Genomic DNA, 17,754 nt, shown 5'->3' with positions numbered 1-17,754 from the left:
CATATATTTATATCAAATAACACTTTCCCAAACTTTGCTTTACTTTCAGCCTTGAGAAATATTTTTACAATCTTTATTTCTGTCTTAAACAGGATGAAGAAGTGATTGGGCAGGAGAGCCCCGACACCGGCCCCTGCCACTCACAGGTAAGCAGAAAATAACACATGAATGAAAAAGATGCATTTTTATCATCTTCTCTGCTGATCTGAGGTTTTCTTTCTTAACCAGGAACCCTTGGAAGAGCAGGAGGACCCTCCCATCAACACCTGTGAGGTACGGGGGCAAAAAGTTTGAAGGAGTCCCAATGTGTTTTTATTTGAGCTACAGGGTTCATGAATAATATCTGTAAAGGATAATATTCATATTTACCTAACAGGGAACCTTATCTACTAACATAGTGTAACTGAGGCTAACTTGCCCAAATGCAGTTGCCCATACCAACCAGTCAGCATCTGTTACTTAGCGGACTTCTATCTTGTATAAATTAGAAAATGAAAAAAACATGATTGGCTGCTATGATTACATACCCTCATACATTGTAACTCATAGGCTACTGCCAGGAAGGGGAGAGTAGGGGCAAATAAAAATCACCCTATATTTTATGCAAGACTGTATATTAGCTGCTTTAAAACAGAAATAACAGTGTGCAACATCTTTCTCTTACCTTTTTTAATTAGGAGACTCCAGAAATCCTGACAACGGATATCTGTCAGGTAAGGAAAAATAATAGGGTCACAATAGAGAAAAACATTTTAGATTTACTTTGGGGGGGCAATTTGTTTGGGAAAAGCTATAATGCACAAACTGATACCATTTATTAAATGTACTTGCATTTTACTGTCTTTTAACCAGGATTGTGAAGAACCAGCTGAGGCGAGCAGCTACAAGGTAATAACCAAAGACACTGATCATAATTCATTATTTAATTAAAGTAATAAAATTGATTTATTTGATCATATTCTCTACTGAATTGAGTTGATCTTATACAATGATGTTTTCTTCTTTAACTAGGAGCCCTTGGAAAGCTGTGAGGAACCTCAGCTAGAGACGTTTGAGGTAAGCAGCAATGAATTGTATTTTGAATGATCATTTTGCCCTCAATATAATATTATAACTTTTTAAACCTATTTGGGCCCCTACATCTCCCAAACTCCTATATAGGCCCCATTCCACCCATGCCTAAATGTTAGTTGTTTCTTAACAGAAAGGCCAGAGCCAAATGTAACAACCATCCACCCCACTACGTAGCTCTGATTTATGGGTAATGCAAATGTAGATGTTTGGGTGTTGCATTTCTTCTTTAATTGTGGGTACAGTTCATTTATTAATATATATTAACTCCCCCAGATACCTCAGGAATATGGCACTAACACCTGCCAGCCTGAACTCTTTGAAAGGGAAATAAATACTCAAACTAATGATACACCAGGAGAATAGTCGCCCGGGATAAAACTCGCTTTACTGCAGGCGACTTAATCTCCCCTCCCACCGGCTAAAGTGCAAATCGCTGGTGGGAAAACACACACGGCGCGGTTACTTTGCCAAGTAGCCTGAAGTTGCCCCTTGAGAAAACGTTGGGCTATTTGGGAAAGTAGCTGTGCCACGTGTTTCCCACCCGCAATTTGCACATTAGCCAGCGGGAGGGGCACAAGGGCTGGTTTGTCACCCACGGTAGCCAAGATTTATCACAAGTGACAAAACATCCCGTGTGTAATTACCCTAAAGCCTTTAATACGGTTTGTGCTAAAGGTTTCAGTGCATTTTTTTATCATAGCCTTAATTATATTTTCTGAAAAGCATTTTGTTGCAAGATTAATGAATGAAAAAGATGCATTTTTATCATTTTCTCTGCTGATCTGAGGTTTTCTTTCTTAACCAGGAACCCTTGGAAGAGCAGGAGGACCCTCCAATCAACACCTGCGAGGTACGGGGGCCTAAATGTTTGCAGGGGTCCCAATGTGTTTTTATTTGAGCTACAGGGTTCATGAATAATATCTGTAAAGGATAATATTCATATTTACCTAACAGGGAACCTTATCTACTAACATAGTGTAACTGAGGCTAACTTGCCCAAATGCAGTTGCCCATACCAACCAGTCAGCATCTGTTACTTAGCGGTCTTCTATCTTGTATAAATTAGAAAATGAAAAAAACATGATTGGCTGCTATGATTACATACCCTCATACATTGTAACTCATAGGTTATTGCCGGGGAGGGGAGAGTAGGGGCAAATAAAAAATAACCCCATATTTTATGCAAGACTGTATATTAGCTTTTTTAAAATGGAAATTACAACGTGCAACATCTTTCTCTTACCTTTTTTAATCAGGAGACTCCAGAAATCGTCGACACGGAGAGCTGTCAGGTAAGGAAAAATAATAGGGTCACAATAGAGAAATAAATTTTAGATTCACTTTGGGGGGGGCAATGTGTTAGGCACCGCCTACTTCCCAAACTTTTGCTTGGGAAAAGCTATAATGCACAAACTGATACCATTTATTAAATGTACTTGCATTTTACTATCTTTTAACCAGGTTTGTGAAGAACCAGCTGAGGTGAGCAGCTACAAGGTAATAACCAATGAGAGAAAAAAGACACTGATCATAATTCATTATATAATTAAAGTAATAAAATTGATTTATTTGATTATATTCTCTACTGAATTGAGTTGATCTTATACAATGATGTTTTCTTGTTTGACTAGGAACCCTTGGAAAGCTGTGAGGAACCTCAGCTAGAGACGTTTGAGGTAAGCAGCAATGAATTGTATTTTGAATGATCATTTTGCCCTCAATATAATATTATAGCTTTTTAAACCTATTTGGGCCCCTACATCTCCCAAACTCCTATATAGGCCCCATTACACCCATGCCTAAATGTTAGTTGTTTCTTAACAGAAAGGCCAGAACCAAATGTAACAACCATCCACCCCACTACGTAGCTCTGATTTATGGGTAATGCAAATGTAGATGTTTGGGTGTTGCATTTCTTCTTTAATTGTGGGTACAGTTCATTTATTAACATATATTAACAATAGAAAAAGATATTTTAAAAGAATATCAAATGCAGATTCACTTTGGGGAGGCAATTTGTTGACTTCAGCGTTGGTGAGTCTGTCCCACCTCCTTATTATGCCCTGTGTTACACAGCAACATACTCCTTCTATTTCTCACATATTTATATCAAATAACACTTTTACACACTTTGCTTTTAGCCATAAAAATTTGTTTTACAATATTTTTCTGTTTTAAACAGGAGGAAGACGTGACTGGGCAGAAGAGCCCCGACACCGGCCCCTGCCACTCACAGGTAAGCAGAAAATAACACATGAATAAAAAAAAAAATGCATTTTTATCATCTTCTCTGCTGATCTGAGGTTTTCCTTCTTAACCAGGAACCCTTGGAAGAGAGTGGAGACCCTCCAATCAACACCTGTGAGGTACGGGGGCCAAAAAGTTTGCAGGGGTCCCAATGTGTTTTTATTTCAGCTACAGGGTTCATGAACAATATCTGTAAAGGATAATAATCATATTTACCTAACAGGGAACCTTATCTACTAACATAGTTTAACTGAGGCTAACTTGCCCAAATGCAGTTGCCCATACCAACCAGTCAGCTTCTGTTACTTAGCGGCCTTCTATCTTGTATAAATTAGAAAATGAAAAAACTATGATTGGCTGCTATGATTACATCCACTCATACAATGTAACTCATAGGCTACTGCCAGGAAGGGGAGAGTAGGGGCAAATAAAAATCCCCCTGTATTTTATGCAAGACTGTATATTAGCTTCTTTATTACAACGTGAAACATCTTTCTCTTACCTTTTCTTTATTAAGGAGACTCCAGAAATCCTGGAACCGGACATCTGCCAGGTAAGAAAAAATAATAGGGTCACAATAGAGAAAGACATTTTAGATTCACTTTGGGGGAGCAATTTGTTAACACAGGCTGGGAATCCGACCCCATGTCCCTAAATACTTGATGTGCCGGCGCCCCGAGCCATTGCGCTGCCTTGGGTTTAGGCAAACAGAGTGGATTTTGGTGGGAAACTCCTGAGTATAGCTCCAGCCAACACAATGGCTCCAGGTGCAGGCAATAAGCTTTTTGGGGTACAGGGGGAAGATATTCAGCCTGAGTTTAATCTCAGGCCGAGAATCCACCACATCTGCCATTCCCCCTATACAAGTAAATAAGCACCACTCTGTCGGGCTCATTTACAGCCTCAAGTTGTGGTTGAGCAAAAAATGGTGCAGTTATTGCTTAAACTGATACCATTTATTAAATGTACTTGCATTTTTCTGTCTTTTATCCAGGATTGTGAAGAACCAGCTGAGGCGAGCAGCTACAAGGTAATAACCAATGAGAAGAAAAAGACACTGATCATAATTCATTATATAATTAAAGTAATTGAACAGATTTATTTGATCATATTCTCTACTGAATTGAGTTGATCTTATACAATGATGTTTTCTTCTTTAACTAGGAACCCTTGGAAAGCTGTGAGGAACCTCAGCTAGAGACCATTGAGGTAAGCAGCAATGAATTAAATACCAAACAAAAAAAGCCACTTTGAGTTGGCAATTTAAGCCCCTCTGACTAACACTAACATTGGGGGGGTTAGGTTCTGCAGAGTTTGCAGCCACCAATCAAATGCACAAGTAAGGGAGCAGGGAGCCACTGGGGCTCTGTCCCTACTAATGTTGCCAAACTGTATTTATATTTCCCAGGAGTCACCGATGGAAACTGGCACTGACACCGGCCAAACGGAGAGCTCAGCAACGAAACTGAGTGAGAAGAAGGTGGAGGAGATTAAGGAGGTTTGAGCTGAATTTAATACTTTTCTCTCAATATATCATTAAACCATTTTAAACCTATTCGGGCCCCGTGCAGGCCCCCAATCCCACCACATCATACAAACTCTTATGTAGGCCCCATTCCACTCTTACCTGAATGTTAAATGCACAAGTGCTCAGTGGGGCAGTTGGTCACCACTTTTTGCCTCCGTTACAGCCTCTCAGACCTTCCACATCTCTCTTTGCCCTTCTAGAACATGCAGACTAAAGCCAAGATCCAGGCTTCACTATACATAGTCCTGCAATCAGAGGATTTTTTCATACAGAGGGTTCTCCGTTAGCTGGGGATTTACTTTAAGAATGAATGAATCCTTTCCTTGTTCTACAAAATATAATGTTAGCAGTTGCCCAAAATGAGTTGCTCTGATTAAACCCTTTTTTTTCTCTTCCTCAGGAGGATAACATCACCCCACTCTCGGAGAAATACCCAGTAAGTAGCTGTAAAGCTGTATTTTGCCACAACATTCACAGTTTGGCTTCCATTTTCCAGCCCAAAGCCTTCCACCCTGTTTCACAAGTTCCTCCTATACCTTCTGTGCTTCTCTCATGTTACAAAGGTTATTTGTCCAGCTGAATAATATTAGTTTGATTATCACATTTTCAAATACAATGTTATTTTTCAGGAGCCCGGGAGGTATTTGAAACTAGGGGAGCCAATCGGGCAGGACCCCAACGGAGTCGTCTACATTGTAAGATATTTTATTCAGTGTTAAAATGAGGCATTTTGTGTCATGCTTTTGGGTAATTCTGTCCATTGGTTGTGCTCTCTACAGCTTTGTTCTTTCCATATTTACATGCTACTGTATAGCTTTTTGCTTTCCCATAGCGTTCCGTTAGTAATGATCACTGAGCTTCTTTCCCTACTTTTGTAACAGGGATGGCACCAAAGAAAACAACTGGAAGTGGCCATTATAATAATTAAACATCAGAAGGTAATGTGTCTTCATGATTACTCTAATTAGATACTAATTAGTATTTTGTTATACCTACATTATAGTTATCAGTAGAAAGAGAACTTGCTAACCAAATACAGTCAGTGAAATACCCTGGCCCCTAATAACTATGTAACAGTAAAATAACAAATGCAGTTTGATATAAAAAAACACACAAGGGGTCTCGGTCATATTATACAATACTCACGTAGGGATATTACAAAGCTGTCATTTTTCATAACGACAAGTTAGGTTGGGGTGTTTGAAACTGTTATTGTATCCATTTTATTTACCTTGTTTCTTTTGTTTGAAACTAGAAGCAACAGGAGATCAAGAAAGAAGTCGAAATCCTGCAAATTGTATCTGGCCACCAAAACATCGTCGACTTCTATGGGGCCTTTTATCATAAGGCCTCATCAAAACATGGAGGACTATGGGTAAGGAAGTGTTGATTCAGAGAGGTTACACATTTATGCAGCAAACATGCCAATTGTAACTGATCTAATACACAAGCTAGCATTTTGGATCCATACATGATCCAGTTTGGTAAGAAAGAGTCAGATTTAGCTGATACTGCAGTCCCCCCAAGACTTAAAGCCACAAAGCCTTTTCCTCGGGTTCCCAATAAAATTGTAGGTAACTAAAATAGTTGGCCAAATATTCTTTCTTTATCTTCTAGATTGCTACAGAGCTTTGTACCGGTGCGACTGTAGAAGAGCTAATTGCCACCAAAAGGACCTTAGGCGAAAGATGGATCGCCTATATTTGCAAGAGTGTGATAACGGTAGGTCACCTGTTAAACTCCTTCCTGCTATTCTCATATTTCTAATTAATCAAAGAGTACAAAATATTTATATACTTACTTTTGCTTTCTTGATTTCTCAGGGCCTTAACCATCTGGAAGAGAAGAATATAATCCATCATGACATCAAGCCCGAACACATTGTCATCTCCTCATCCGGAGAAGTGAAGATCGGTAAGCGACACAAGGATATTTTTTTCTCCGTGGTGTTTACTGCTGGCTTGTATTTCTAACTAAACATTAACATTCCTGCTTTTGTCATACAATTTTAGGCGAGTTTTGCTTTGCGACCATCGGAGGAAGGAGCGCCAGCACTTCGGGGACCATGGCATACATGGCTCCGGAAGTACTGGCTCATTTTGCCCAAAACAGCGGCGAATATGACCATAAGGTATTGTCATGTCTTCTCTCTCTTTTTAGCTTAGAGTTAGGGGCATATTTAGCAAAATGTGAGATTACACAGAAAAACTCACTTTCTATTCATTCCTATGGGATTTTTAGAAGCCAATTTATCAATGAATGAAAGTTAGAACTCACCATTTGATAAATACACTTCTAAAAATCCCATAGAAAGGAATAGAACGTGGGCGAGTTTTATATATTAAGCTTTAAACTATGTCACTTACACAGGGTGAACTGCATGTAAATGTTCCACTCGCTTTACTTACCCCTCTCATAACAGAGAATCCAGAGCCGTAATGTGGTTTCTGTGATACGAGAATCTGAAATGAGAGAGTGAAATGCATTTTAAGTGCAGGACACAAGAATAATAGAAACCAACTCCATTAGACTGCTTATGCTTTATGGGGATGTCACACTCCATGTAACACTCCAGACTCTCAGTTTGGGGTATTTGGGGACATTTTCTAGACATAAAAGTCACAGCAATTCACTACTGGATTATAGGCTTCTAATGGATTTGTTATTGTGCAAGCCAAATAGAATCACTATCAGGGTGTGGGTGGATAGGTATCAGAAGTATCCAAATCATCTGCAACTGCAATTATTTTCATGTACTCTGTGTATAATCTTCTCTAATACTCGTCTTTTCCCCCATATTGTAATATCCAGGCTGACATCTGGTCACTAGGGATTGCAGCCATTCAAATGGCGGAAGGACATCTCCGTAAGTAAACCCTAGAGTGTGTGTGTGTGCGTGTGTGTGTGTGTGTGTGTACTGTACTGCATGTAGAACTGTTAGTAGAATGGGCAGGGGGCATTTATGTGTCACGCTGTAACATAAATATTACTATTATAGAGTAAATATTAAAAACAAAGGGGCCGATTAACTAACATTTGAATTTCCTGTGTTTCAATAATACACAATTTTTTGAGGCAAAGAAACTGGAATTTGACTTTTCAAACCTGAAAATGTACCCATTTAATAAGAGTTTAAAACAGAAATTTAAAGAACTGGTAACTAAAACCTGGCAAGTACATTTGTAGGTCAATGAGGAAATAATATTTCCCATTTTTAAGCTATTTAAATATGCAAGGTTTGGTAATAACTTATTTCCCGATTCCCAATTCAATTTTGCAAACATGCCGGTTGAGAAAAAAAAATACACACACAATTGAGTTAGAGAATTTACAGGATTCAAAAAAGCTTAAATATGCCAATTTAAGCAAATCGCCCCCAAATGTTGTATTCATCAGTCATCATGTTTATGTGTTGTATCTTTCCATCCCAGCATTCAGAAGACTTCCCAAGCAGAAGCTGATCCAGAGAATAACAACCGGTCCCATTCCATCATTATCATCAAGGGGCAATTGGTGAGTCCCTTTCACTAGAATAGCAAAAGGCAGCAAGAGGGTAGAATAGGCAGTTAGGTGGGGAGGGTGGGGAAATGGAAAGCGTGTAAGAAGGTGTGTGAATGAGTCAGGAAAGGTGGAGAAATGGGCAAGGTAGACTTTATGGTGAGGGGGACATTGGGATATGACATAAAGTAAGGATGGGGAAGGGATAAATGGGAAATAAGTGAGGGCAGGTAAATGCTGTGAGATGCCATAGGCAGTGGCTATTTATTGGGCTGGGGGGCTGTTTTGGCCTCTGTGGATATGAAATGCCAGGGCCTATTTTGTATCCCAGTCCGGGCTGAAATAAGGGTGAAGGTGATGCGTAATATGTGTAGCTCTATGCGCAAACGCAGACTCTCGTGCTGAGCTTGAGCTCTTGGGGCCGGTATCTGGCAGCCAATACAAGCCGGGCTAAGATATAGGCAAAACCAGAGAGACAGTAATTTGGTCACAGGTAAATGTACCCTTATAATTCAGGGTTCATAAGTAAGTGCAATAGCCCCCCATTTCAGGCAGAGCAGTGGAACCCTTAGAAGGGAAGGGGCTCACCCCCTATTGCTGCCTGTGCTGTGATTGGGTTGGGTACAGAGCGGCAGGATCAGGGAGTCGTCACACTGTGAACTCTGGGAAATGTAACACAAACAATTATCATTTTACCACCGTTTTTTTTTCCAGGAGTGACGAGTTCCGCTTCTTCATCAGCGAGTGCCTGCAGAGAGACCCAGGCAGGAGACCATCTGCAAGGCAGCTCCTCACGCACCCTTTCATTGCCGAGCTCCGGGGTGAAAGGGGGGTGCAGAGGATTATCGCCCAACACCTGCACAGAGGTAGGGGAACTGCTCATTCTCATTATAGTTCATGTGATGCACAGACTGTAATCATTTACTGTTCCCATTCCTACAATATTCTCCTGCTTTCCTACATACAATATCATTCTATAACTAAAGCCACCAAGAATAAAGACTAAGATTGGATTAGGGCAGAGCTCACTAAACTGGGCTAAATCTACAGGAGAGACAAACATCTGAGAGGGGAGAACATGTTATTGTTAGACAGTTGTAGTTGGCCTTTAAATTAGCAGCAAAAGGGAACGTGATATAAAACATGCATATAAATGCAAAGAGTAACAAGGAACAAATTGCAGAATTATTATATACTCACCTACTCCATGGATAACACTGAACAATCTCTCCTTAGGAACGAGGCACTGAAACGAGAACAACGAGGCAGCCATCGGGGGAGGGTCGGGGGCATAAATAGGGGGCCTAATTACCATCCTTGGGCCCCCACAAACATCTTTAACATCGTGGTCCGATGGCAGCCCTCCATGTTCTCTTCATCAGGGAAACAGCATCTTCTAATATCTAGTAGAATTAAGTCTAAAACAACTGGACTTTTCTGAGTTTTTCTTGAAAACGTTTCACCACTCATCCGAGTGGCTTCTTCAGTTCAAATGACTGGTAGGGAATTCCCCGGTATTTAAACTCTTGATGGTAGTAGAGTCACAGACATCCAATCACAATGGTTCCATTGAACTTGTTCAGTTAGGTGTTAGCTGAAACTGACAGGTGTAAGAAGGTATGATCCAATCACAATGGTACCAAGATTCTCATTGATGAAGGTGTTAATCCTTCAAAGTACATGACTGGAAGTGTGAACTGTTGTGAAACTGCCGGGGTAAGGATGTCAACGCGCCATTGTATGTTGGTGACAAGCGGTGTCTCAGGCCCCCTCCTCTGTTCAGGGATGGTTTTTCCAGGTTGGCATAAATGGCCTCTTTCACACCTCTTTCAAACCATCTGTCCTCTCGGTCCAAAATATGCACGTTACTGTCCTCAAAAGAGTGACCTTTTTCTTTGAGGTGTAGATAGACCGCTGAGTCTTGTCCTGAGGAGTTTGCCCGCCTATGTTGGGCCATTCTCTTACAGAGAGGTTGTTTTGTCTCCCCAATGTATAAGTCTGAGCACTCTTCACTACACTGGACAGCATAGACCACATTACTTTTCATGTGCTTGGGTGTTGGGTCTTTCGGGTGCACCAGCTTCTGTCTCAGGGTGTTGCTGGGTTTGAAAAACACAGGAATGCGATGTTTGTTGAAAATTCTCCTAAGTTTTTCTGATGTTCCAGCAACATATGGAATGACTATGTTGTTTCGCCTGCTGTGTTCCTCCCTTCTGTTTGTAGGTCTGGTCTTTCTGTTGGTCTTTGATTTGGTTTTGATGAAGGCCCAGTCTGGGTACCCACAAGTTTTCAGAGCTCCTTTTAGATGTTTATATTCTTTCTCCTTGGCCTCTGCATTGGATGCCACAGTTTCAGCCCGATGATGTAGAGTCCTAATTACACCCAGTTTATGTTCCAAAGGGTGGTGGGAATCACCACCCACACAGACCAGTACTTGCTGTTTGATTCCCACCACCCTTTGGAACATAAACTGGGTGTAATTAGGACTTTACATCATCGGGCTGAAACTGTGGCATCCAATGCAGAGGCCAAGGAGAAAGAATATAAACATCTAAAAGGAGCTCTGAAAACTTGTGGGTACCCAGACTGGGCCTTCATCAAAACCAAATCAAAGACCAACAGAAAGACCAGACCTACAAACAGAAGGGAGGAACACAGCAGGCGAAACAACATAGTCATTCCATATGTTGCTGGAACATCAGAAAAACTTAGGAGAATTTTCAACAAACATCGCATTCCTGTGTTTTTCAAACCCAGCAACACCCTGAGACAGAAGCTGGTGCACCCGAAAGACCCAACACCCAAGCACATGAAAAGTAATGTGGTCTATGCTGTCCAGTGTAGTGAAGAGTGCTCAGACTTATACATTGGGGAGACAAAACAACCTCTCTGTAAGAGAATGGCCCAACATAGGCGGGCAAACTCCTCAGGACAAGACTCAGCGGTCTATCTACACCTCAAAGAAAAAGGTGCATATTTTGGACCGAGAGGACAGATGGTTTGAAAGAGGTGTGAAAGAGGCCATTTATGCCAACCTGGAAAAAACCATCCCTGAACAGAGGAGGGGGCCTGAGACACCGCTTGTCACCAACATACAATGGCGCGTTGACATCCTTACCCTGGCAGTTTCACAACAGTTCACACTTCCAGTCATGTACTTTGAAGGATTAACACCTTCATCAATGAGAATCTTGGTACCATTGTGATTGGATCATACCTTCTTACACCTGTCAGTTTCAGCTAACACCTAACTGAACAAGTTCAATGGAACCATTGTGATTGGATGTCTGTGACTCTACTACCATCAAGAGTTTAAATACCGGGGAATTCCCTACCAGTCATTTGAACTGAAGAAGCCACTCGGATGAGTGGTGAAACGTTTTCAAGAAAAACTCAGAAAAGTCCAGTTGTTTTAGACTTAATTCTACTAGATACTGTATATCATGACCTGGATGAATGAGAATCTTCATAGACAGCATCTTCTAACAACTGCACATGTAAGTTATCGTCTTGTGGGTTAGGGTGGGATGTGGGTTATGGTATTGCGAGTAAGGAGTGGGTTAATGTTTGTGGGTTAGGGTGGGATGTGGGTTATGGTATTGCGGGTAAGGAGTGGGTTAGTGTTTGTGGGTGAGGGTGGGATGTGGGTAATGGTATTGCGGGTCAGGAGTGGGCTAGTGTTTGTGGGTGAGGGTGGGATGTGGGTTATGGTATTGCGGGTCAGGAGTGGGTTAGTGTTTGTGGGTTATAGTGGGATGTGGGTTATGGTATTGCGGGTCAGGAGTGGGTTAATGTTTGTGGGTTAGGGTGGGATGTGGGTTATGGTATTGCGGGTCAGGAGTGGGTTAATGTTTGTGGGTTAGGGTGGGATGTGGGTTATGGTATTGCGGGTAAGGAGTGGGTTTGTGTTTGTGGGTTACAGTGGGATGTGGGTTATGGTATTGCGGGACAGGAGTGGGTTAGTGTTTGTGGGTTACAGTGGGATGTGGGTTAGGGTATTGTGGGACAGGAGTGGGTTAGTGTTTGGGGGTTACAGTGGGATGTGGGTTATGGAATTGCGGGTCATGGTCACAGTAAAGGAACAAATTGCAGAATTATTATATACTCACCTACTCCATGGATAACACTGAACAATCTCTCCTTAGGAACGAAGCACTGAAACATCAACAACGAGGCAGCCATCGGGGGAGGGTCGGGGGCATAAATAGGGGGCCTAATTACCATCCTTGGGCCCCCACAAACATCTTTAACATCGTGGTCCCGATGGCAGCCCTCCATGTTCTCTTCATCATGGATATCAGAATCTTCTAACAACTGCAGGAGTGGGTTAATGTCTTGTGGGTTAGGGTGGGATGTGGGTTATAATATTTGGGGTCAGGAGTGGGTTAATGTTTGTGGGTTACAGTGGGATGTGGGTTATGGTATTGCGGGACAGGAGTGGGTTAATGTTTGTGGGTTACAGTGGGATGTGGGTTAGGGTATTGCGGGACAGGAGTGGGTTAGTGTTTGTGGGTTACAGTGGGATGTGGGTTATGGTATTGCGGGACAGGAGTGGGTTAATGTCTTGTGGGTTACAGTGGGATGTGGGTTATGGTATTGCGGGACAGGAGTGGGTTAGTGTTTGTGGGTTACAGTGGGATGTGGGTTATGGTATTGCGGGACAGGAGTGGGTTAGTGTTTGTGGGTTACAGTGGGATGTGGGTTAGGGTATTGCGGGACAGGAGTGGGTTAGTGTTTGTGGGTTACAGTGGGATGTAGGTTAGGGTATTATGGGTCAGGAGTGGGTTAATGTCATGTGGGTTAGGGTGGGATGTGGGTTATGGTATTGCGGGTCAGGAGTGGGTTAGTGTTTGTGGGTTAGGGTGGGATGTGGGTTATGGTATTGTGGGATCAGGAGTGGGTTAATATATATATATATATTTTTTTATAACAATTCTTTTATTGAGTGTAAATGTACATAGTTTGCAGTATATTGTTTCCATTGTCATTTACTTGTTGTACAGAAAGTAAATAAAGTAAATAACAACATAACAATAATAACATTGCAGTGCCTTCTTTGCAGATACCGATGCTATTTGCCATTCAAGCTGTGTTTCTGGTTACTAGCCTGCCCTTCAGGGCCTTAGTGAGATATTGGGGTTACACTGTTACCTTGTGTCTGGGTGTGTAGGTTATTCAAGGGGGGGATATGGGGGGTACCTCCCTGACCTGCATATCTTAGGGGGGTTCTGCGTCTATCCATGGTGACCATATTTTATCAAATTTTTGAGGGCACCCTCTCCTTATGTACGTTAGCTTGTATAGGGGTATGGCTTTGTTGATCATGGATTCCCATGCTGCTACTCTAGGGCCATTGAGTGGGTTAATGTTTTGTGGGTGAGGGTGGGATGTGGGTTATAGTATTGCGGGTCAGGAGTGGGTTAATATTTTGTGGGTGAGGGTGGGATGTGGGTTATGGTATTGCGGGACAGGAGTGGATTAGTGTTTGTGGGTTACAGTGGGATGTGGGTTATGGTATTGCGGGAAAGGAGTGGGTTAATATTTTGTGGGTTACAGTGGGATGTGGATTAGGGTATTGCGGGACAGGAGTGGGTTAGTGTTTGTGGGTTACAGTGGGATGTGAGTTAGGGTATTGTGGATCAGGAGTGGGTTACAGTGGGATGTGGGATATGGTATTGCGGGTCAGGAGTGGATTAATGTTTGTGGGTTACAGTGGGATGTGGGTTATGGTATTGTGGGTAAGAAATGGGTTAATGTTTGTGGGTTACAGTGGGATGTGGGATATGGTATTGCGGGACAGGAGTGGGGTTAGTGTTTGTGGGTTACAGTGGGATGTGGGTTATGGTATTGCGGGACAGGAGTGGGTTAGTGTTTGTGGGTTACAGTGGGACGTGGGTTAGGGTATTATGGGTCAGGAGTGGGTTAATGTCATGTGGGTTAGGGTGGGATGTGGGTTATGGTATTGCGGGTCAGGAGTGGATTAGTGTTTGTGGGTTACAGTGGGAGGTGGGTTAGGGTATTGCTGGACAGGAGTGGGTTAGTGTTTGTGGGTTACAGTGGGACGTGGGTTAGGGTATTGCGGGTCAGAAGTGGGTTAGTGTTTGTGGGTTACAGTGGGAGGTGGGTTAGGGTATTGCGGGACAGGAGTGGGTTAGTGTTTGTGGGTTACAGTGGGATGTGGGTTAGGGTATTACGGGACAGCAGTGGGTTAGTGTTTGTGGGTTAGGGTATTGCGGGACAGCAGTGGGTTAGTGTTTGTGGGTTACAGTGGGATGTGGGTTATGGTATTGCGGGACAGCAGTGGGTTAGTGTTTGTGGGTTACAGTGGGATGTGGGTTAGGGTATTGCGGGACAGCAGTGGGTTAGTGTTTGTGGGTTACAGTGGGATGTGAGTTATGGTATTGCGGGACAGCAGTGGGTTAGTGTTTGTGGGTTACAGTGGGATGTGGGTTAGGGTATTGCGGGACAGCAGTGGGTTAGTATTTGTGGGTTACAGTGGGATGTGGGTTAGGGTATTGCGGGACAGGAGTGGGTTAGTGTTTGTGGGTTACAGTGGGATGTGGGTTAGGGTATTGCGGGACAGGAGTGGGTTAGTGTTTGTGGGTTACAGTGGGATGTGGGTTATGGTATTGCGGGACAGCAGTGGGTTAGTGTTTGTGGGTTACAGTGGGATGTGGGTTAGGGTATTGCGGGACAGCAGTGGGTTAGTATTTGTGGGTTACAGTGGGTTAGTGTTTGTGGGTTACAGTGGGATGTGGGTTAGGGTATTGCGGGACAGCAGTGGGTTAGCGTTTGTGGGTTACTGATAAAAATCTTTTATCCTGGCTGAGTGATGAGACGACCCATATCCGCAGCCTGAGATACCGGTTCCCATGGATTCCCCAAACGCACCGAACAAGGTTTCCTACGATATCATTGGTGCGCGTATGGGCAGCTTAAGGCTCAAGGTATTATAGCCAGAGGCAATAAAAAGGCAAAACACACAGAGTTGTAGCTGCAAAGAAGATTACAGTACTGTGGGGGCTCAGGGGGCGCTGATATATAAGGCAACAACTCATGCCATGTACTCACCATTACACTGAAGGCTAAACCAGTTACCCATCTGGTAACCAGCAACAAGCCCTGTACCCCGAGCCCTCGGCCTGTACCATCCATACTATCATAGCCTGGCAACCCCCCCTCTCTGTAATGCCCCAAACCATAAGGATCTCCTCGCCAAAAAGCACATCTACACGACACCTGCCTATTGGGGAAAGTAGGGCCCTACTGGGACTGCCCCCCCAGCAAGAAATGCCCCCCCATAATAAGGGGAACTGTACCCCCAAATACAACTGGGCTCAAGAACTCAAACCAGAAATATGTAAAAACACTGATTGGTTGTACTGTACTGACTGATTAGAATGGGTTGGACGGCTGAATACAGGGTTATGGGAGATCGTGGTACCAGTTGGTCCAGTCAGGAAGGAATCCCCCCCCCCCCCTGCAGCAAATAGAGAGGCCTCAGAAGGGGTTTATCCTTCCTCTGGGTCAACTAGCAGTTAGGCAGGTTATATACAGGTTATATACAGGAGTGGGTTAGTGTTTGTGGGTTACAGTGGGATGTGGGTTATGGTATTGCGGGACAGGAGTGGGTTAGTGTTTGTGGGTTACAGTGGGACGTGGGTTAGGGTATTATGGGTCAGGAGTGGGTTAATGTCATGTGGGTTAGGGTGGGATGTGGGTTATGGTATTGCGGGTCAGGAGTGGATTAGTGTTTGTGGGTTACAGTGGGAGGTGGGTTAGGGTATTGCGGGACAGGAGTGGGTTAGTGTTTGTGGGTTACAGTGGGACGTGGGTTAGGGTATTGCGGGTCAGAAGTGGGTTAGTGTTTGTGGGTTACAGTGGGAGGTGGGTTAGGGTATTGCGGGACAGGAGTGGGTTAGTGTTTGTGGGTTACAGTGGGATGTGGGTTAGGGTATTACGGGACAGCAGTGGGTTAGTGTTTGTGGGTTAGGGTATTGCGGGACAGCAGTGGGTTAGTGTTTGTGGGTTACAGTGGGATGTGGGTTATGGTATTGCGGGACAGCAGTGGGTTAGTGTTTGTGGGTTACAGTGGGATGTGGGTTAGGGTATTGCGGGACAAGCAGTGGGTTAGTGTTTGTGGGTTACAGTGGGATGTGGGTTAGGGTATTGCGGGACAGCAGTGGGTTAGTGTTTGTGGTTACAGTGGGATGTGGGTTAGGGTATTGCGGGACAGCAGTGGGTTAGTGTTTGTGGGTTACAGTGGGATGTGGGTTAGGGTATTGCGGGATAGCAGTGGGTTAGTGTTTGTGGGTTACAGTGGGATGTGGGTTAGGGTATTGCGGGACAGCAGTGGGTTAGTGTTTGTGGGTTACAGTGGGATGTGGGTTAGGGTATTGCGGGACAGCAGTGGGTTAGTGTTTGTGGGTTACAGTGGGATGTGGGTTAGGGTATTGCGGGACAGCAGTGGGTTAGTGTTTGTGGGTTACAGTGGGATGTGGGTTAGGGTATTGCGGGACAGCAGTGGGTTAGTGTTTGTGGGTTACAGTGGGATGTGGGTTATGGGTATTGCGGGACAGCAGTGGGTTAGTGTTTGTGGGTTACAGTGGGATGTGGGTTAGGGTATTGCGGGACAGCAGTGGGTTAGTGTTTGTGGGTTACAGTGGGATGTGAGTTATGGTATTGCGGGACAGCAGTGGTTAGTGTTTGTGGGTTACAGTGGGATGTGGGTTAGGGTATTGCGGGACAGCAGTGGGTTAGTATTTGTGGGTTACAGTGGGATGTGGGTTAGGGTATTGCGGGACAGGAGTGGGTTAGTGTTTGTGGGTTACAGTGGGATGTGGGTTAGGGTATTGCGGGACAGGAGTGGGTTAGTGTTTGTGGGTTACAGTGGGATGTGGGTTAGGGTATTGCGGGACAGCAGTGGGTTAGTGTTTGTGGGTTACAGTGGGATGTGGGTTAGGGTATTGCGGGACAGCAGTGGGTTAGTGTTTGTGGGTTACAGTGGGATGTGGGTTAGGGTATTGCGGGACACAGTGGGTTAGTGTTTGTGGGTTACAGTGGGATGTGGGTTAGGGTATTGCGGGACAGCAGTGGGTTAGTGTTTGTGGGTTACAGTGGGATGTGGGTTAGGGTATTGCGGGACAGCAGTGGGTTAGTGTTTGTGGGTTACAGTGGGATGTGGGTTAGGGTATTGCGGGACAGCAGTGGGTTAGTGTTTGTGGGTTACAGTGGGATGTGGGTTAGGGTATTGCGGGACAGCAGTGGGTTAGTGTTTGTGGGTTACAGTGGGATGTGGGTTAGGGTATTGCGGGACAGCAGTGGGTTAGCGTTTGTGGGTTACTGATAAAAATCTTTTATCCCGGCTGAGTGATGAGACGACCCATATCCGCAGCCTGAGATACCGG

General features: G+C 43.8%; 2 protein-coding genes and 2 long non-coding RNA genes across 5 annotated transcripts in view; 1 reads left to right on the top strand and 3 right to left on the bottom strand.

Annotated features, from left to right (window-relative positions):
- LOC108645372 (serine/threonine-protein kinase mig-15-like) overlaps positions 1–9,426 on the top strand; it is a 429,797-nt gene extending 420,371 nt beyond the window's left edge. Inside the window, exon 12 of the mRNA XM_031892193.1 lies at positions 9,062–9,426. Coding sequence (XP_031748053.1) covers positions 9,062–9,353 — 292 coding nt within the window. The 3' untranslated portion in view covers positions 9,354–9,426. The remainder of the gene's footprint in view (positions 1–9,061) is intronic.
- LOC101733480 (coiled-coil domain-containing protein 77) overlaps positions 1–17,754 on the bottom strand; it is a 123,969-nt gene that overhangs the window by 61,747 nt on the left and 44,468 nt on the right. The window lies entirely within an intron of this gene.
- Positions 4,305–4,994, bottom strand: LOC116407003. The gene is made up of 3 exons (XR_004219970.1): positions 4,949–4,994; positions 4,698–4,786; positions 4,305–4,344 (listed from the first exon to the last, which is right to left on the bottom strand). It is a non-coding gene; the product is annotated as an uncharacterized LOC116407003 (long non-coding RNA).
- On the bottom strand, positions 5,054–7,089 carry LOC116407001. Of its 2 annotated transcripts, none has more exons than XR_004219962.1 (3): positions 6,651–7,089; positions 6,081–6,218; positions 5,054–5,094 (listed from the first exon to the last, which is right to left on the bottom strand). It is a non-coding gene; the product is annotated as an uncharacterized LOC116407001 (long non-coding RNA). The 2 variants fall into 2 exon arrangements; XR_004219963.1 differs by lacking the exon at positions 5,054–5,094 and adding an exon at positions 5,095–5,177 and having other exon boundaries at positions 6,651–7,048.

This window comes from Xenopus tropicalis, chromosome 8 (genome assembly GCF_000004195.4).
Source record: "Xenopus tropicalis strain Nigerian chromosome 8, UCB_Xtro_10.0, whole genome shotgun sequence".
NCBI lineage: Eukaryota > Metazoa > Chordata > Amphibia > Anura > Pipidae > Xenopus > Xenopus tropicalis.
The sequence above is the reverse complement of the archived record's forward strand: the minus strand, read 5'-3'. Positions and strand labels throughout refer to the sequence as shown.